Genomic DNA, 26,398 nt, shown 5'->3' on the forward strand with positions numbered 1-26,398 from the left:
AATCGTATCTGGACTAGACATTCCAGTGATCAACAGCATGAGCATCGATCTGCGCAAACAAAGTTAGGATACGATGACATGTCTCTTCCAAGTCAGCGAGCCTGACCTCCCGATTCCGTTAGTTTCATTTCCCCCCAATGTAGACAAAGACAGGAATAAGACAACTGCCCAAAGCTGTGCAGAGTTGCGCAGAGATTCCGGGTCTGTCAGCAGGATGCTCTGCTTGAGGGGTTCACCAAAGTGTAGACTAACATCTAGTCTCTGAAATGAAAAGAATTGTTGATTCATTTTTTTTTCATCCTTAGCATATATTCATGATAACTGCATGTTGATTTGGATTTCCAGAATTAAATTGTGACGTGTTAACATATGTTTACAGAAAAACGGTTCCTAAGTTATAAATTAAATATGATGAAAAGTGAGTGAGTGAGTGACTTTGGTTTTACGCCGCTGTTAGCAATAGTCCAGCAATATCACGGCGGGGGATACCAGAAATGTGCTTCACACGTTGTACCCATGTGGGGAATCGAACCCGGGTTTTCGGCGTGACGAGCGAACGCATTAACCACAACACAATCCCACCGCCCCTATAATGAAAAGCATCCCAGAGACATTTCTTCTTTTCCAAAAACTGTAATAATCTAGACTTGCCACATGTCCAGACTTGTATGAGCTTTCTTGAAACTCTGGACAAACTAAGTTAGGGATATAGGTATTTTTATGACGGATATTTTATCAATGTGTCAATGAATAAATACATCATTATTCATAATTTCAAAATGTACATATATCCCAAACTATTTTTGTCCAGTATATTTGTTTCAGGCTCCTAAGGCCAGCGATATGGCGATATAAACAGCGCTAAAACAGAATTCGCTCACCCTCTCTCAATAAAACACTTCCATCCGGCTGTGAGATCTCTTCGCATGGATGAACATCTGGGATCGTTATGGCCCTTAACAACAACCACAACATCAAAGCATGCCGCTTGTCGGCTTGGGAGAATACCTGTAGCTTAAAGTGTCGTTCTGTACAAACAACACCTTCATCACTACCTTCAGGAAACCACTGAGTGATATTAAAAAGCAGGAGAAACAGACTCAGGAACTGAATAAAGAACGTTCTGATGCATCACAAGTGTTGACTTCCAGTGAGGACTTATTTTTTCCAAAAAGTGCATAAATAGTCACGAGTGACGTCATGATGATATTCAAGCGCTGTGAACGAGGCCTCGATGGCTACCTTTGCCTGTGACCTGTGTGTAGGAAAGATAGAGGTAATCTTATTGTATGGGGATGTACGGTATCTGCACTTTGATATCATATCAATGTTTCAACCGACTCCCGGCGACATACATCACGGACAGACCAACGCAACTTGACAGTATGTCGCAATCACACCAGGGACAACTTGGGCAAATATTTGCCACTTTGTGACCAAGTATTCAACCTTTTCACGAGGATGGCGATCTGGCGCAGATATGATATTATAACAGCCAAGAGTAAGTATACCTGTTCGATTACTGAGACTGTCTGTGTCCAGCGTAACATCTTACCTAGTGTCACGTGGTCACCCGCTCAGCCATAAACTGATGCGCAAAAGAAAGTATACCGATTTTGTGTTCACGTTATTGTAAAGTGTAAACTGAAAGGACGTTGATATGTTTAATACATCTACTTAACTATCATTTACTCATGCAGCACTTAGGAAAACGTAATCTGTGGCTCGATAACTTTTTTTAATTCTTTTCTTTGAAGACCATGATGTGAAATGCATTCACATTTCAATGGTTCATACCGGAACTGAAGACAACCATTATTAGGTACACCATAATGGGTACGCATTATACAGTGTGCAACGACAGGCAGATAAGTCACCCGTGGTTGAAATCACGCTGCACTTATCTCGTGTTGTGATGAGAATGAAGAGCAATAACAAGGCTTGGTTGCAATATAATTCTTTAAAAAACATCAACATTTTATATTAGGGTCACTGTCATTTCATTCAGATACATCATCATTCAGATACATCATCATTTCAGATACATCATCATTCAGAGATACATCATCATTTAGATGCATCATCATTCAGATACATCATCATTCAGATACATCATCATTCAGATGCAGCATCATTCAGAGATACATCATCATTCAGATACATCATCATTCAGATACATCATCATTCAGATACATCATCATTTCAGATACATCATCATTCAGATACATCATTCAGATACACTATCATTCAGATACATCATCATTCAGATACATCATCTTTCAGATACATCATCATTCAGATACATCATCATTCAGAGATACATCATCATTCAGATACATCATCATTCAGATACATCATTATTCAGATACACCATTATTCAGATATATCATCATTCAGATACATCATCATTTAGAGATGCATTGTCATTCAGATAGATCATCATTCAGATACATCATCATTCAGATACATCATCATTTAGATACATCATCATTCAGATACATCATCATTCAGATACATCATCATTTAGATATACATCATCATTTAGAGATGCATTGTCATTCAGATACATCATCATTCAGATACATCATCATTCAGATACATCATCATTCAGATACATCATCATTCAGATACATCATCATTCAGATACATCTTCATTCAGATACATCATCATTCAAATACATCATCATTCAGATACATCATCATTCAGATACATCATCATTCAGATACATCATCATTCAGATACATCATCATTCAGATACATCATCATTCAGATACATCTTCATTCAGATACATCATCATTCAGATACATCTTCATTCAGATACATCATCATTCAAATACATCAGATACATCGATCATCATTCAGATACATCATCATTCAGATACATCATCATTCAGATACATCATCATTCAGATACATCATCATTCAGATACATCATCATTCAGATATACATCATCATTCAGAGATACATCATCATTCAGATACATCATCATTCAGATACATCATCATTCAGAGATACATCATTATTCAGATACATCATCATTCAGATACATCTTCATTCAGATACATCATCATTCAGATACATCATCATTCAGATACATCATTCAGATACATCATCATTCAGATACATCATCATTCAGATACATCATCATTCAGATACATCATCATTCAACAACATCAGATACATCAATCATCATTCAGATACATCATCATTCAGATTCATCATCATTCAGATACATCATCATTCAGATACATCATCATTCAGATACATCATCATTCAGATACATCATCATTCAGATACATCATCATTCAGAGATACATTATTATTCAGATACATCATCATCATTCAGATACATCATCATTCAGATACATCATCATTCAGATACATCATCATTCAGATACATCATCATTCAGATACATCATCATTCAGATACATCATCATTCAGATACATCATCATTCAGATACATCATCATTCAGAGGTACATCATCATTCAGATATACATCATCATTCAGAGATACATCATCATTCAGATACATCATCATTCATCATCATTCAGAGATACATCATCATTCAGATTCATTCAGATACATCATCATTCAGATACATCATCATTCAGATACATCATCATTCAGATACATCATCATTCAGATACATCATCATTCAGATACATCATCATTCAGATACATCATCATTCAGATACATCATCATTCAGATCATCATTCAGATACATCATCATTCAGATATATCATCATACATCATCATTCAGATACATCATCATTCAGATACATCATCATTCAGATACATCATCATTCTGATACATCATCATTCAGATACATCATCATTCAGATACATCATCATTCAGATACATCATCATTCAGATACATCATCATTCAGATACATCTTCATTCAGATACATCATCATTCAGATACATCATTCATTCAGATACATCTTCATTCAGATACATCATCATTCAGATACATCATCATTCAGATACATCTTCATTCAGATACATCATCATTCAGATACATCATCATTCAGATACATCATCATTCAGATACATCTTCATTCAGATACATCATCATTCAGATACATCATCATTCAGATACATCTTCATTCAGATAGATCATCATTCAGATACATCATCATTCAGATACATCATCATTCATTCATCATTCATAGATCATCATTCAAATACATCTTTCATTCAGATACATCATCATTCAGATACATCTTCATTCAGATAGATCATCATTCAGATACATCATCATTCAGAATACATCATCATTCAGATACATCATCATTCAGAGATACATCCTCATTCAGATACATCATCATTCAGATACATCATCATTCAAATACATCAGATACATCGATCACCATTCAGATACATCACCATTCAGAGATACATCCTCATTCAGATACATCATCATTCAGAGATACATCATCATTCAGATACATCATCATTCAGATACATCATCATTCAGATATACATCATCATTCAGAGATACATCATCATTCACATACATCATCATTCAGAGATACATCCTCATTCAGATACATCATCATTCATGGATACGTCATCATTTAGGTACATCGTCATTCAGATACAGCATCATTCAGATACATCATCATTCAGATACATCTTCATTCAGATACATCTTCATTCAGATACATCTTCATTCAGATACATCATCATTCAGATACATCATCATTCAGATACATCATCATTCAGATACATCTTCATTCAGATACATCATCATTCAGATACATCATCATTCAGATACATCGTCATTCAGATACATCATCATTCAGATACATCATCATTCAGATACATCTTCATTCAGATACATCTTCATTCAGATACATCATCATTCAGATACATCATCATTCAGATACATCATCATTCAGAGATACATCATCATTCAGATACATCATCATTCAGATATCATCATCATTCAGATACATCATCATTCAGATACATCATCATTCAGATACATCATCATTCAGATACATCATCATTCAGATACATCATCATTCAGATACATCATCATTCAGATACATCATCATTCAGATACATCATCATTCAGATACATCATCATTCAGAGATACATTATCATTCAGATACATCATCATTCAGATTCATCATCATTCAGATACATCATCATCATACATCATTCAGATACATCATCATTCAGATACATCATCATCTAGATACATCATCAGTCAGATTCAACATCATTCAGAGATACATCATCATTCAGATACATCATCATTCAGATTCATCATCATTCAGAGGTACATCATCATTCAGATACATCATCATTCAGAGATACATCATCATTCAGATACATCAGATACATCTATCATCATTCAGATACATCATCATTCAGAGATACATCATCATTCAGATACATCATCATTCAGATACATCATCGTTCAGATACATCATCATTCAGATACATTATTATTCAGATACATCATCATTCAGAGATACATCAATCATCATTCAAAGATACATCATCATCATACATCATCATTCAGATACATCATCATTCAGATACATCATCATTCAGATACATCATCATTCAGAGATACATCATCATTCAGATACATCATCATTCAGATACATCATCATTCAGATACATCATCATTCAGATACATCATCATTCAGATACATCATCATTCAGATACATCATCATTCAGATACATCATCATTCAGATACATCATCATTCAGATACATCTTCATTCAGATACATCATTCGATTCAGATAGATCATCATTCAGATACATCATCATTCAGATATATCATCATTCAGATACATCATCATTCAGATCAGATCACATCATCATTCAGATACATCATCATTCAGATACATCTTCATTCAGATACATACATCGTCATTCAGATACATCATCATTCAGATACATCATCATTCAGATACATCATCATTCAGATACATCATCATTCAGATACATCATCATTCAGATACATCATCATTCAGATACATCATCATTCAGATACATCATCATTCAGATACATCATCATTCAGAGATACATCATCATTCAGATACATCATCATTCAGATACATCATCATTCAGATACATCATCATTCAGATACATCATCATTCAGATACATCATCATTCAGATACATCATCATCATTCATCATCATTCAGATCATCATTCAGAGGTACATCATCATTCAGATACATCATCATTCAGATACATCTTCATTCAGATTCAACATCATTCATTCAGATACATTATCATTCAGATACATCATCATTCAGATACATCATCATTCAGATACATCATCATTCAGATACATCATCATTCAGATTCAACATCATTCAGAGATACATCATCATTCAGATACATCATCATTCAGATTCATCATCATTCAGAGGTACATCATCATTCAGATACATCATAATTCAGAGATACATCATCATTCAGATACATCAGATACATCTATCATCATTCAGATACATCATCATTCAGAGGCACATCATCATTCAGATACATCATCATTCAGATACATCATCGTTCAGATACATCATCATTCAGAGATACATTATTATTCAGATACATCATCATTCAGAGATACATCAATCATCATTCAAAGATACATCATCATTAAGATATATCATCATTCAGATACATCATCATTCAGATACATCATCATTCAGAGATACAACATCATTCAGATACATCATCATTCAGATACATCATTCATTCAGATACATCATCATTCAGATACATCATCATTCAGATACATCATCATTCAGATACATCATCATTCAGATACATCTTCATTCAGATACATCTTCATTCAGATACATCATCATTCAGATACATCATCATTCAGATACATCTTCATTCAGATACATCATCATTCAGATACATCATCATTCAGATACATCATCATTCAGATATATCATCATTCAGATACATCATCATTCAGATACATCATCATTCAGATACATCATCATTCAGATACATCATCATTCAGATACATCATCATTCAGATACATCATCATTCAGATACATCATCATTCAGATACATCTTCATTCAGATACATCATCATTCAGATACATCATCATTCAGATACATCATCATTCAGATACATCATCATTCAGAGATACATCATTATTCAGATACATCTTCATTCAGATAGATCATCATTCAAATACATCTTTATTCAGTTACATCTTCATTCAGATACATCTTCATTCAGATAGATCATCATTCAAATACATCTTCATTCAGATACATCATCATTCAGAGATACATCATCATTCAGATACATCATCATTCAGATACATCATCATTCAAATACATCAGATACATCGATCATCATTCAGATACATCATCATTCAGAGATACATCATCATTCAGATACATCATCATTCAGATACATCATCATTCAGATACATCATCATTCAGATACATCATCATTCAGATATACATCATCATTCAGAGATACATCATCATTCAGATACATCATCATTCAGATACATCATCATTCAGATACATCATCATTCAGATACATCATCATTCAGATACATCATCATTCAGATACATCATCATTCAGATACATCATCATTCAGATACATCATCATTCAGATACATCATCATTCAGATACATCTTCATTCAGATACATCATCATTCAGATACATCATCATTCAGATACATCATCATTCAGATACATCATCATCATCATTCAGATACATCATCATTCAGATACATCATCATTCAGATACATCATCATTCAGATACATCATCATTCAGATACATCATCATTCAGATACATCATCATTCAGATACATCATCATTCATTCAGATACATCATCATTCAGATACATCATCATTCAGATACATCATCAATTCAGAGATACATCATCATTCAGATACATCATCATTCAGATCTATCATCATTCGGATACATCATCATTCAGAGGTACATCATCATTCAGATACATCATCATTCAGATACATCATCGTTCAGATACATCATCATTCAGATACATCATCATTCAGATACATCATCATTCAGAGATACATCAATCATCATTCAAAGATACATCATCATTCAGATATATCATCATTCAGATACATCATCATTCAGATACATCATCATTCAGATACATCATCATTCAGATACATCATCATTCAGATACATCATCATTCAGATACATCATCATTCAGATACATCATCATTCAGATACATCATCATTCAAATACTTCAGATACATCGATTATCATTCAGATACATCATCATTCAGATACATCTTCATTCAGATACATCATCATTCAGATACATCATCATTCAGATACATCATCATTCAGATACATCTTCATTCAGATACATCGTCATTCAGATACATCATCATTCAGATACATCTTCATTCAGATACATCTTCATTCAGATACATCATCATTCAGATACATCATCATTCAGATACATCATCATTCAGATACATCATCATTCAGATACATCATCATTCAGATACATCATTCATTCAGATACATCATCATTCAGATAGATCATCATTCAGATACATCATCATTCAGATACATCATCATTCAGATATATCATCATTCAGATACATCTTCATTCAGATACATCATCATTCAGATACATCTTCATTCAGATACATCTCATTCAGATACATCTTCATTCAGATACATCATCATTCAGATACATCATCATTCAGATACATCTTCATTCAGATACATCATCATTCATTCATCATACATCTTCATTTCAGATACATCATCTCCATTCATCGATACATCTTCATTCAGATACATTATCATTCAGATACATCATCATTCAAATACATCTTCATTCAGATAAATCATCATTCAGATAGATCATCATTCAGATACATCTTCATTCAGAGATACATAATCATTCAGATACATCATCATTCAGAGATACATCATCATTCAGATACATCATCATTCAGATACATCATCATTCAGATACATCATCATTCAGATACATCATCATTCAGATACATCATCATTCAGAGATACATCATCATTCAGATACATCATCATTCAGATTCAGATACATCATCATTCAGATACATCATCATTCAGATACATCATCATTCAGATATACATCATCATTCAGATACATCATCATTCAGATACATCATCATTCAGATACATCATCATTCAGATACATCATCATTCAGATACATCATCATTCAGGATACATCATCATTTATGATACATCATCATTCAGATACATCATCATTCATTCAGATACATCATCATTCAGATACATCTTCATTCAGATACATCTCATTCAGATACATCTTCATTCATTCAGATACATCTTCATTCAGATACATCATCATTCAGATACATCATCATTCAGATACATCATCATTCAGATACATCATCATTCAGATACATCGTCATTCAGATACATCATCATTCAGATACATCATCATTCAGATACATCATCATTCAGATACATCATCATTCAGATACATCATCATTCAGATACATCATCATTCAGATACATCATCATTCAGATACATCATCATTCAGATACATCATCATTCAGAGATACATCATCATTCAGATACATCATCATTCAGATACATCATCATTCAGATACATCATCATCATTCAGATACATCATCATTCAGATACATCATCATTCAGATACATCATCATTCAGATACATCATCATTCAGATACATCTTCATTCAGAGATACATCATCATTCAGATACATCATCATTCAGATACATCATCATTCAGATACATCTTCATTCAGATACATCATCATTCAGATACATCATCATTCAGATACATCATCATTCAGATACATCTTCATTCAGATACATCATCATTCAGATACATCATCATTCAGATACATCATCATTCAGATACATCATCATTCAGATACATCATCATTCAGATACATCATCATTCAGATACATCATCATTCAGATACATCATCATTCAAATACTTCAGATACATCGATTATCATTCAGATACATCATCATTCAGATACATCATCATTCAGATACATCATCATTCAATACATTCATTCAGATACATCATCATTCAGATACATCATCATTCAGATACATCATCATTCAGATACATCATCATCATTCAGATACATCATCATTCAGAGATACATCATCATTCAGATACATCATCATTCAGAGATACATCCTCATTCAGATACATCATCATTCAGATACATCATCATTCAGATACATCATCATTCAGATACATCATCATTCAGATACATCATCATTCAGATACATCATCATCATTCAGATACATCCTCATTCAGATACATCATCATTCAGAGATACATCATCATTCAGATACATCATCATTCAGATACATCATCATTCAGATATACATCATCATTCAGATACATCATCATTCAGATACATCATCATTCAGATACATCCTCATTCAGATACATCATCATTCAGGATACATCATCATTCAGGTACATCATCATTCAGATACATCATCATTCAGATACATCATCATTCAGATACATCTTCATTCAGATACATCTTCATTCAGATACATCTTCATTCAGATACATCTTCATTCAGATACATCATCCTTCAGATACACCATCCTTCAGATACATCTTCATTCAGATACATCATCATTCAGATACATCGTCATTCACATACATCGTCATTCAGATACAGCATCATTCAGATACATCATCACTCAGATACATCTTCATTCAGATACATCTTCATTCAGATACATCATCATTCAGATACATCATCATTCAGATACATCTTCATTCAGATACATCACCATTCAGATACATCTTCATTCAGATACATCTTCATTCAGATACATCATCATTCAGATACATCATCATTCAGATACATCTTCATTCAGATACATCATCCTTCAGATACATCTTCATTCAGATAGATCATCATTCAGATACATCTTCATTCAGATACATCATCATTCAGATACATCATCCTTCAGATACATCTTCATTCAGATACATCATCATTCAGATACATCTTCATTCAGATACATCATCATTCAGATACATCTTCATTCAGATAGATCATCATTCAAATACATCATCATTCAGAGATACATCATCATTCAGAGATACATCAATCATCATTCAAAGATACATCATCATTAAGATATATCATCATTCAGAGATACAACATCATTCAGATACATCATCATTCAGATACATCATCATTCAGATACATCATCATTCAGAGATACATTATTATTCAGATACATCATCATTCAGAGATACATCAATCATCATTCAGATATATCATCATCATTCAGATACATCATCATTCAGATACATCATCATCTTCAGATACATCATCATTCAGATACATCATCATTCAGATACATCATCATTCAGATACATCATCATTCAGATACATCATCATTCAGATACATCATCATTCAGATACATCATCATTCAGATACATCATCATTCAGATACATCATCATTCAGATACATCATCATTCAGATACATCATCATTCAGATACATCATCATTCAGATACATCATCATTCATCATATGATCATCATTCAGATACATCATCATTCAGATACATTCATCATTCAGATATCATCATTCAGATACATCATCATTCAGATACATCATCATTCAGATACATCATCATTCAGATACATCATCATTCAGATACATCATCATTCAGATACATCATCATTCAGATACATCATCATTCAGATACATCATCATTCAGATATATCATCATCATTCAGATACATCATCATTCAGATACATCATCATTCAGATACATCATCATTCAGATACATCATCATTCAGATACATCATCATTCATCATCATTCAGATACATCATCATTCAGATACATCATTCATTCAGATACATCATCATTCAGATACATCATCATTCAGATACATCATCATTCAGATACATCATCATTCAGATACATCATCATTCAGAGATACATCATCATTCAGATACATCATCATTCAGATACATCATCATTCAGATACATCATCATTCAGATACATCATCATTCAGATACATCTTCATTCAGATACATCATCATTCAGATACATCATCATTCAGATACATCATCATCATTCAGATACATCTTCATTCAGATACATCATCATTCAGATACATCATCATTCAGATACATCATCATTCAAATACATCTTCATTCAGATAGATCATCATTCAGATACATCTTCATTCAGATAGATCATCATTCAAATACATCTTTATTCAGATACATCTTCATTCAGATACATCTTCATTCAGATAGATCATCATTCAGATACATCATCATTCAAATATATCTTCATTCAGATAGATCATCATTCAGATACATCTTCATTCAGATACATCTTCATTCAGATACATCATCATTCAGATACATCTTCATTCAGATACATCATCATTCAAATACATCATCATTCAGATATACATCATCATTCAGATACATCATCATCATTCAGATACATCATCATTCAGATACATCATCATTCAGATACATCATCATTCAGATACATCATCATTCAGATACATCATCATTCAGATACATCATCATTCAGATACATCATCATTCAGATACATCATCATTCAGATACATCATCATTCAGATACATCATCATTCAGATACATCATCATTCAGATACATCATCATTCAGATACATCATCATTCAGAGATACATCATCATTCAGATACATCATCATTCAGATACATCATCATTCAGATACATCATCATTCAGATACATCATCATTCAGATACATCATCATTCAGAGATACATCATCATTCATTCATATTCATCATCATTCAGATACATCATCATTCAGAGATACATCATCATTCAGATACATCATCATTCAGAGATACATCATCATTCAGATACATCATCATTCAGATACATCATCATTCAGATACATCATCATTCAGATACATCATCATTCAGATACATCATCATTCAGATACATCATCATTCAGATACATCATCATTCAGATACATCATCATTCAGATACATCATCATTCAGATACATCATCATTCAGATACATCATCATTCAGATACATCATCATTCAGATACATCATCATTCAGATACATCATCATTCAGATACATCATCATTCAGATACATCATCATTCAGATACATCATCATTCAGATACATCATCATTCAGATACATCATCATTCAGATACATCTTCATTCAGATACATCTTCATTAAGATACATCATCATTCAGATACATCATCATTCAAATTCATCATTCAGATAGATCATCATTCAAATACATCTTCATTCAGATATATCTTCATTCAGATAGATCATCATTCAGATACATCTTCATTCAGAGATACACAATCATTCAGATATATCATCATTCAGAGATACATCCTCATTCAGATACATCATATACATCGATCACCATTCAGATACATCATCATTCAGAGATACATAATCATTCAGATACATCATCATTCAGAGATACATCATCATTCAGATACATCATCATTCAGATACATCATCATTCAAATACATCAGATACATCGATCGCCATTCAGATACATCACCATTCAGAGATACATCCTCATTCAGATACATCATCATTCAGAGATACATCATCATTCAGATACATCATCATTCAGATACATCATCATTCAGATATACATCATCATTCGGAGATACATCATCATTCAGATACATCATCATTCAGATACATCATCATTCAGATACATCATCATTCAGATACATCATCATTCAGATACATCATCATTCAGATACATCATCATTCAGATACATCATCATTCAGATACATCATCATTCAGATATATCATCATTCAGATACATCATCATTCAGAGATACATCATCATTCAGATACATCATCATTCAGATACATCATACACATCATTCAGATACATCATCATTCAGATACATCATCATTCAGATACATCATCATTCAGATACATCATCATTCAGATACATCATCATTCATACATCATCATTCAGATACATCATCATTCAGATACATCATCATTCAGATACATCATCATTCAGATACATCATCATTCAGATACATCATCATTCAGATACATCATCATTCAGATACATCATCATTCAGATACATCATCATTCAGATACATCATCATTCAGATACATCATCATTCAGATACATCTTCATTCAGATACATCATCATTCAGATACATCATCATTCAGATACATCATCATTCAGATACATCTTCATTCAGATAGATCATCATTCAGATACATCATCATTCAAATTCATCATTCAGATAGTCATTCAGCTAGATCATCATTCAAATACATCTTCATTCAGATATATCTTCATTCAGATAGATCATCATTCAGATACATCTTCATTCAGAGATACATAATCATTCAGATACATCATCATTCAGAGATACATCCTCATTCAGATACATCAGATACATCGATCACCATTCAGATACATCATCATTCAGAGATACATAATCATTCAGATACATCATCATTCAGAGATACATCATCATTCAGATACATCATCATTCAGATACATCATCATTCAAATACATCAGATACATCATCATTCAGATACATCATCATTCAGATACATCATCATTCAGATACATCATCATTCAGATACATCATCATTCAGATAGATACATCATCATTCAGATACATCATCATTCATTCATCATCATACATCATCATTCAGATATACATCATCATTCGGAGATACATCATCATTCAGATATACATCATCATTCAGATACATCATCATTCAGATACATCATCATTCAGATACATCATCATTCAGGGATACGTCATCATTCAGGTACATCATCATTCAGATACATCATCATTCAGATACATCATCATTCAGATACATCTTCATTCAGATACATCTTCATTCAGATACATCTTCATTCAGATACATCATCATTCAGATACATCATCCTTCAGATACATCATCATTCAGATACATCATCATTCAGATACATCATCATTCAGATACATCATCATTCATCATCATTCATACATCATTTCAGATACATCATCATTCAGATACATCATCATTCAGATACATCATCATTCAGATACATCATCATTCAGATACATCATCATTCAGATACATCATCATTCAGATACATCAGATACATCATACATCACCATTCAGATACATCTTCATTCAGATACATCTTCATTCAGATAGATCATCATTCAGATACATCATCATTCAGATACATCTTCATTCAGATAGATCATCATTCAGATACATCTTCATTCAGATAGATCATTTTTCAGATACATCTTCATTCAGATACATCATCATTCAGATACATCATCATTCAGATACATCTTTATTCAGATACATCACCATTCAGATACATCTTCATTCAGATACATCATCATTCAGATACATCATCATTCAGATACATCATCATTCAAATACATCATCATTCAGATACATCATCATTCAGATACATCATCATTTCAGATACATCATCATTCATACATCATCATTCAGATACATATCATCATTCAGATACATCATCATTCATCATTCAGGATACATCAGATACATCTATCATCATTCGGATACATCATCATTCAAAGATACATCATCATTCAGATACATCATCTTTCAGAGATACATCCTCATTCAGATACATCTTCATTCAGATACATCTTCATTGAGATACAGCTTCATTCAGATACATCATCCTTCAGATACATCGTCATTCACATATCATCATCATTCAGATTCAGATACATCATTCAGATACATCATCATTCAGATACATCATCCTTCAGATACATCTTCATTCAGATACATCATCATTCAGATACATCTTCATTCAGATACATCATCATTCAGATACATCATCATTCAGATACATCATCATTCAGATGGATCATCATTCAGATACATCTTCATTCAGATACATCATCATTCAGATACATCTTCATTCAGATACATCATCATTCAGATACATCATCGTTCAGATACATCTTTATTCAGATACATCATCATTCAGAGATACATCAATCATCATTCAAAGATACATCATCATTAAGATATATCATCATTCAGATACATCAACATTCAGATACATCATCATTCAAAGATACAACATCATTCAGATACATCATTCATAGGATACATCATCATTCAGATACATCATCATTCAGATACATCATCATTCAGATACATCATCATTCAGATACATCATCATTCAGATACATCAGATAGATCGATCATCATTCAGATACATCATCATTCAGATACATCATCATTCAGATATACATCCTCATTCAGATACATCATCATTCAGATACATCATCATTCAAATACATCAGATACATCGATCACCATTCAGATACATCATCATTCAGATACATCATCATTCAGATACATCATTATTCTGATACTTCACCATTCAGACATGCATCATTATTCAGATACTTCATCATTCAGAGATACATCATTATTCAGATACATCATCATTTAGATACATCATCATTCAAATACATCATCATTCAGATATAGATCATCATTCAGATACATCATCATTCAGAGATACATCATCATTCAGATACATCATCATTCAGATACATCTTCATTCAGATACATCATCATTCAGATACATCATCATTCAAATACATCATCATTCAGATACATCATCATTCAGATACATCATCATTCAGATACATCATCATTCAAATACATCTTCATTCAGTTACATCTTCATTCAGATACATCTTCATTCAGATACATCATCATTCAGATACATCATCATTCAGATATATCTTCATTCAGATACATCATCATTCAGATACATCTTCATTCAGATACATCATCATTCAGATCATTCAGATACATCATCATTCAGATACATCATCATTCAGATAGATCATCATTCAGATACATCATCATTCAGATACATCATCATTCAGATACATCATCATTCAGAGATACATCATCATTCAGATACATCATCATTCAGATACATCATCATTCAGATACATCGTCATTCAGATACATCATCATTCAGATACATCATCATTCAGATACATCATCATTCAGATATACATCATCATTCAGATACATCATCATTCAGATACATCATCATTCAGATATACATCATCATTCAGATACATCATCATTCAGATACATCATCATTCAGATAGATCATCATTCAGATACATCATCATTCAGATACATCATCATTCAGAGATACATCCTCATTCAGATACATCATCATTCAGATACATCATCATTCAAATACATCAGATACATCGATCATCATTCAGATACATCATCATTCAGATACATCATCATTCAGATACATCATTATTCAGATACATCATCATTCAGATACATCATCATGCATCATCATCATTCAGATACATCATCATTCAGATACATACATCATCATTCAGATACATCATCATTCAGATACATCATCCATACATCATCATTCAGATACATCATCATTCAGATACATCATCATTCAGATACATCATCATTCAGAGATACATCATCATTCAGATACATCATCATTCAGATACATCATCAGATACATCATCATTCAGATACATCATCATTCAGATACATCATCATTCAGATACATCTTCATTCAGATACATCATCATTCAGATACATCATCATTCAGATACATCATCATTCAGATACATCATCATTCAGATACATCATCATTCAGATACATCATCATTCAGATACATCATCATTATTCAGATACATCTTCATTCAGATACATCATCATTCAAATACATCTTCATTCAGATACATCATCATTCAGATACATCTTCATTCAGATACATCATCATTCAGATAGATCATCATTCAAATACATCTTCATTCAGATAGATCATCATTCAAATACATCTTCTTTCAGATACATCTTCATTCAGATACATCATCATTCAGATACATCATCATTCAGATACATCATCATTCAGATACATCATCATTCAGAGATACATCATCATTCAGATACATCAGATACATCGATCATCATTCAGATACATCATCATTCAGAGATACATCATCATTCAGATACATCATCATTCAGAGATACATCATCATTCAGATACATCATCATTCAGATACATCATCATTCAGATACATCAGATACATCGATCACCATTCAGATACATCACCATTCAGAGATACATCCTCATTCAGATACATCATCATTCAGAGATACATCATCATTCAGATACATCATCATTCAGATATACATCATCATTCAGATACATCATCATTCAGATACATCATCATTCAGATAGATACATCATCATTCAGATACATCATCATTCAGGGATACATCATTTCAGATACATCATCATTCAGGGATACATTCAGATCATCATCATTCAGATACATCATCATTCAGATACATCATCATTCAGATACATCATCATTCAGATACATCATCATTCAGATACATCATCATTCAGATACATCATCATTAAGATACATCATCATTCAGATACATCATCATTCAGATACATCATCATTCAGATACATCATCATTCAGATACATCATCATTCAGATACATCATCATTCAGATACATCATCATTCAGATACATCATCATTCAGATACATCATCATTCAGATACATCATCATTCAGATACATCATCATTCAGATACATCATCATTCAGATACATCATCATTCAGATACATCATCATTCAGATACATCATCATTCAGATACATCATCATTCAGATACATCATCATTCAGATACATCATCATTCATCATACATCATCATTCAGATACATCATCATTCAGATACATCATCATTCAGATACATCATCATTCAGATACATCATCATTCAGATACATCATCATTCAGATACATCTTCATTCAGATAGATCATCATTCAGATACATCTTCATTCAGATACATCATCATTCAGATACATCATCATTCAGATACATCATCATTCAGATACATCATCATTTCAGATACATCATCATTCAGATACATCATCATTCAGATACATCATCATTCAGAACATCATCATCATTCAAATACATCATCATTCAGAGATACATCATCATTCAGATACATCATCATCATTCAGAGATACATCATCATCATTCAGATACATCATCATTCAGAGATACATCATCATTCATCATCATTCATCATCATCAGAGATACATCATCATTCAGATACATCATCATTCAGATACATCATCATTCAGAGATACATCATCATTCAGATATACATCAATCATCATTCAAAGATACATCATCATTCAGATACATCATCATTCAGATACATCATCATTCAGATACATCATCATTCAGATACATCATCATTCAGATACATCATCATTCAGATACATCATCATTCAGATACATCATTATTGTGATACATCATCATTCAGACATGCATCATTATTCAGATACTTCATCATTCAGAGATACATCATTATTCAGATACATCATCATTCAGATACATCATCATTCAGATACATCTCATTCATTCAGATACATCATCATTCAAGATACATCATCATCATCATTCAGATACATCATCATTCAGATACATCATCATTCAGATACATCATCATTCAGAGATACATCATCATTCAGATACATCATCATTCAGATACATCATCATTCAGATACATCATCATTCATCATCATTTCAGATACATCATCATTCAGATACATCATCATTCAGATACATCATCATTCAGAGATACATCATCATTCAGATACATCATCATTCAGATACATCATCATTCAGATACATCAGATACATCGATCATCATTCAGATACATCATCATTCAGAGATACATCATCATTCAGATACATCATCATTCAGACATACATCATCATTCAGATACATCATCATTCAGATACATCATCATTCAGAGATACATCATCATTCAGATACATCAGATACATCGATCATCATTCAGATACATCATCATTCAGAGGTACATCATCATTCAGATACATCATCATTCAGATACATCATCATTCAGATACATCATCATTTACAGATACATCATCATTCAGATACATCATCATTCAGATACATCATCATTCAGATACATCATCATTCAGATACATCATCATTCAGATACATCATCATTCAGATACATCATCATTCAGATACATCATCATTCATTCATCATTCACATCATCATTCAGATACATCATCATTCAGATACATCATCATTCAGATACATCATCATTCAGATACATCATCATTCAGATACATCATCATTCAGATACATCATCATTCAGATACATCATCATTCAGATACATCATCATTCAGATACATCATCATTCAAATATATCTTCATTCAGATACATCATCATTCAGATACATCATCATTCAGATACATCATCATTCAGATACATCATCATTCAGATACATCATCATTCAGATACATCATCATTCAGATACATCATCATTCAGATACATCATCATTCAGATACATCATTCATTCAGATACATCATCATTCAGATACATCATCATTCAGATACATCATCATTCAGATACATCATCATTCAGAGATACATCATCATCATTCAGATACATCATCATTTCAGATACATCATCATTCATACATCATCAGATTCAGATACATCATCATTCAGAGATACATCATCATTCAGATACATCATCATTCAGATACATCATCATTCAGAGATACATTATTATTCAGATACATCATCATTCAGAGATACATCAATCATCGTTCAGAGATACATCATCATTCAGATATATCATCATTCAGATACATCATCATTCAGATACATCATCATTCAGAGATACATCATTATTCAGATACATCATCATTCAGATACATCATCATTCAGATACATCATCATTCAGATACTTCATCATTCAGACATACATCATTATTCAGATATTTCATCATTCAGAGATACATCATTATTCAGATACATCATCATTCAGAGATACATCCTCATTCAGATACATCATCACTCAGATACATCAGATACATCGATCACCATTCAGATACATCATCATTCAGAGATACATCATCATTCAGATACATCATCATTCAGATACATCATCATTCAGATACATCATCATTCAGATACATCATCATTCAGATGCATCATTATTCAGATACATCATCATTCAGAGATACATCATCATTCAGATACATCATCATTCAGATACATCATCATTCAGAGATACATCATCATTCAGATACATCATCATTCAGATACATCATCATTCGGATACATCATCATTCAGATACATCATCATTCAGATACATCATCATTCAGAGATACATCATCATTCAGAGATACATCATCATTCAGATACATCATCATTCAGATACATCATCATTCAGATACATCATCATTCAGATACATCATCATTCAGATACATCATCATCATTCAGATACATCATCATTCAGATACATCATCATTCAGATACATCATCATTCAGATACATCATCATTCAGATCATCATCATTCAGATACATCATCATTCAGATACATCATCATTCAGATAGATCATCATCATTCAGATATACATCATTCATTCAGATACATCATCATTCAGATACATCATCATTCAGATACATCATCATTTCAGATACATCATCATTCAGATACATCATCATTCAGATACATCATCATTCAGATACATCATCATTCAGATACATCATCATTCAGATACATCATCATTCAGATACATCATCATTCAGATACATCATCATTCAGATACATCATCATTCAGATACATCATCATTCAGAGATACATCATCATTCAGATCACATCATCATTCAGATATACATCATCATTTCAGATACATCATCATTCAGAGATACATCATCATTCAGATACATCATCATTCAGATACATCATCAGGATACATCATCATTCAGATACATCATCATTCAGATACATCATCATTCAGATACATCATCATTCAGAGATACATACATCATTCATACATCATCATTCAGATACATCATCATTCAGATACATCATCATTCAGATACATCATCATTCAGATACATCATCATTCAGATATATCATCATCATTTCAGATACATCATCATTCAGATACATCATCATTCAGATACATCATCAGATACATCATCAGATACATCATCATTCAGATACATCTTCATTCAGATACATCATCATCATTCAGATACATCATCATTCAGATACATCATCATTCAGATACATCATCATTCAGATACATCTTCATTCAGATACATCATCATTCAGATACATCATCATTCATTCAGATACATCATAGATCATCATTCAGATACATCATCATTCAGATACATCATCATTCAGATACATCATCATCATTCAGATACATCATCATTCAGATACATCATCATTCAGATACATCATCATTCAGATACATCATCATTCAGATATATCATCATCATTCAGATACATCATCATTCAGAGATACATCATCATTCAGATACATCATCATTCAGATACATCATCATCATCATTCATTCAGATTCACATCATCATTCAGATACATCATCATTCAGATACATCATCATTCAGAGATACATCATTCAGATACATCATCAGATACATCATCATTCAGATACATCATCATTCAGATACATCATCATTCAGATACATCATCATTCAGATACATCATCATTCAGATACATCATCATTCAGATACATCATCATTCAGATACATCATCATTCAGATACATCATCATTCAGATACATCATCATTCAGATACATCATCATTCAGAGATACATCATCATTCAGATACATCATCATCATTCAGATACATCATCATTCAGATACATCATCATTCAGATACATCATCATTCAGATACATCATCATTCAGATACATCATCATTCAGATACATCATCATTCAAATACATCATCATTCAGAGATACATCATCATTCAGATACATCATCATTCAGATACATCATCATTCAGATACATCATCATTCAGATACATCATCATTCAGATACATCATCATTCAGATACATCTTCATTCAGATACATCATCATTCAGATACATCATCATTCAGATACATCATCATTCAGATACATCATCATTCAGATACATCATCATTCAGATACATCTTCATTCAGATACATCATCATTCACGACGAGCGAACGCCTTAACCACTAGGCTACCCCACCGCCCCTAATCAAATGAGAAGGCAGTTTATGTTTGATCCTCAGGTGAGTTACATTACCACTGATGGCGAGAATGAAGGCTAACCAATTTCGAAGAATGAAAAATAGTAACAAATATTAATATCAGATCTGTTATTCCGAAATTTTAATTTTACACCGCTCGACATACTTTTCAACCAATCCATAAATGTATGGGTTCTTGAACTAGCTTTCATGTCCTTACAAACCGAAGCATGAGTCTCATGAACCAATTAAGACAATGACGTACTTTTCAGCCGATCCGAAATTTCTCGTATGAAGGTGAAAAGAGACACTACAAACAACTATGGTTACACCAAATTCTAATTCCTTGTTTCATACGAAATGGGATTTTCAAATGAATTAAATTTTTAACTATAAAAAAATCGTATTTCTATATTTTTGGGCGAGGTTCAGGCAGCATGACGTTAACTAAGACGTCACAGACTGCCCCTGTTTGATGAGGTCGTATAATGATTCACAATTCATCTGACTCATTGGTTACACTTGTTATGTGGTCTTTGCGCTTATTAAATGTCTTGTGGTAACGTACAATGTGATTTATATAATATCAAGGCCGTACAAGACCGCCAAACCTTTCTAGCGGCCGAGCCTCGTTTTGAGATTTCCACGAGCAGAAAACGAGACTGCTGTGTAATCAATGTTTTGACTTGTTTCTTAATTCGGACAAACTCTATTTCAGCATAAAAATGCAACGATAACATTAATATATGCTTGATGGTACTTCCTTTGGACGTAATGCCATGGCGCTCAGAAAGGACAGCGTTTAGCTGACAATGTGAGCAACAGAATTTCCCTCGCCTGTGATTGTAATTTGATTGGACGGCTGTTTTAGAATAGTGTAATTCGAAACAGACTCAAGGAACAGATATGGTTAATAGCAGTGTTATCGTCACAGATGGTAGAAACTGAACTGAACTGAACTGAACTGATAAGAAACTTCACATGTGTTACTTTATGTCCCAAACACTGCTAGTAACCAATAAATGTGAAGTTTCTTTTTTAGTTCAGTATATATCGAGGGTGAGTCACTCAAAGTGTATTCATTTCAGGAAACGAAACTAAAATGTAACACGGTTTTTATCAGTGATTTCAAAACAACGGTAAGCTGACAAAGCCAAACATTATGACACCGTGGTTCTGGAAAGAAGAAAGTCAGAGTGAGTCAATGAGTGGGTTATGTTTAACGACACTTTGGACAGTATTCCATTTATATCACTGCAGGTCCGCTTAATGTGGGATGAAAGTCCGCTTAGTGAATGTATATGTGAAAGTGATAGTTTTACAATCAAATACTTCATTTTCTTTGTAATTCAAAGTAACTGATTCGTTGTGATTAAAAAATGACTGTTTTCGAAATGTCATTCCAGATTTGCTCAGTGTTGCTAGAAAAATAGAAACACTTTAGAGCATGTATGATTTACGTCGTTTTGAAAAATATTTCATTTGGAAAGCGGCATGTCAATTTCATACTTGATATGGGAAGACATCTGGAGATGATGCACGACCTTGAAGTATCACTTCACCATGTATAGCGCTAACAAACATAGAAATATAATCCACTCTGGGACTCGAACCTTCGATCGGCATACCAAAGGGAAGCAACTCTGAAAGTTAATTGCGAATCAGTAGACGACTAGGCAGTCACTTCGCTCCCACCTATTTTTTCAATCTGTATAAGTTTTAAAAGTAACAATTTAAGGATAATCTGTGTTTGACAGCATCCCTTGTATGTTTCAGGATTGTGGTTCTTCATCGCCATCTACACTATAATATTACTAGCAGTCTTCCTTACTCTGCCGAAAGATTATATCTCCTATTATATACTTGGTGGAAAACTCGCGGATATGTCGCAAACTCCTCAAAGAATTAAGAACGGTTCCACCAAAGCTGAGATTGAAAGTATAACTCAAGTGGACCAGCTCTTGACTTGGGACAGATACAGCTCCGTAACCGTGGATGATACTACAAATAAACACAACAGTGGAATATCCACTGAAGCAACATCAGCAGCAATATCAACAGCACCACCAACATCTGTAACGACCCTCACGGAGACACACAACAGAGGAACGTCTGGAGCACCGACAACACAAGCATCAACGTGCAAAGACCCGGACCTTGACCTCATCCGTAATAACAATAGGTTCGTGTGTTGTCAGCCCGTCGGTGGTCTGGGAAACAATATGTTCATATACGCCTCGTGTTATGGCCTCGCAGCCTATTACAACCGGACGTTGGTGTTCCCCAAATCCAGCATGCTCACGAAGTACTTCAAGCTCAATGCCCACATCATTCAAGACAACTGTGCTTGTAACTCAGCTAAGTTCTACCTAGAGAAGTATAACTGCGGCATGGATCCAGCCCTTTTGAATTTATCCCCTAAAGAAAATATTAAATTTGGGTATTACTTACAGTCTTGGAAATATTTTGTAAACGTAATGGACGATATTCGGCGACAGTATACCTTGTCCAATACGACATTGTCTAAGGCTAGAGATATCATCAGCAAACTATCGATTGAGCACCAGCAAAGGACGAAAAGATTATTTAAGAAACAACCTGTTTTAGTTGGGATACATGTTCGACGAGGAGACATCAATTCAGAAGCTCGCCTTATTAAATTCGGCTATGAACTTGCAACACCCGGGTTCTTTTCCCACGCAATGCAATACTTCCGGAAAAAGTACGCGCATGTGCTCTTCCTTGTGTGTTCATTAGAAATGGATTGGACAAAGTGGTATGTCACCGGTGACGACATTATCTACGTGGAAGGCAACGAATTCATCACGGATATGGCCGTGTTGCTCAGCTGTGACCACACCGTGACGTCTGTTGGGTCGTTCAGTTGGTGGGTCGGTTTTTTGAACGGTGGGGAGACTGTTTACTACCAATGGCCTGCAAGAGAGGGTTCAGAACTGAGGAAGCAATTCTCAGCGAACTATAGTGATTATTTTCTACCTGAATGGATTGGTTTGAAATAGGATACGATACATTGTTTAAATTAGGAATGTGAGCGAATTGAGCGTTCAGACCTGAGGAAACAAGTCTAAGAGAATTGTGCTGACAATTTTCTGCTAGAATGGATCGGTTTCAAATAAAATTGGATACACTGTGAAAA

General features: G+C 33.1%; 1 protein-coding gene across 3 annotated transcripts; it reads left to right on the forward strand.

The window, feature by feature from the left end:
• Positions 1 to 915: 915 nt before the first annotated feature.
• LOC124270264 (galactoside alpha-(1,2)-fucosyltransferase 2-like) lies at positions 916 to 26,398 on the forward strand. Of its 3 annotated transcripts, none has more exons than XM_046705297.1 (3): positions 916 to 1,501; positions 24,330 to 24,449; positions 25,018 to 26,398. In XM_046705297.1, exons 2-3 carry the CDS (start codon positions 24,404 to 24,406, stop codon positions 26,259 to 26,261), a joined length of 1,290 nt encoding a protein of 429 aa, XP_046561253.1. In that variant the 5' UTR covers positions 916 to 1,501; positions 24,330 to 24,403; the 3' UTR covers positions 26,262 to 26,398. The 3 variants fall into 3 exon arrangements, with proteins under 3 accessions (XP_046561253.1, XP_046561256.1, XP_046561254.1); XM_046705300.1 differs by having other exon boundaries at positions 24,330 to 24,437; XM_046705298.1 differs by lacking the exon at positions 24,330 to 24,449.

This window comes from Haliotis rubra, unplaced genomic scaffold (genome assembly GCF_003918875.1).
Source record: "Haliotis rubra isolate DU_JTF1 unplaced genomic scaffold, ASM391887v1 Scf150, whole genome shotgun sequence".
NCBI classification, from domain to species: Eukaryota; Metazoa; Mollusca; class Gastropoda; order Lepetellida; family Haliotidae; genus Haliotis; species Haliotis rubra.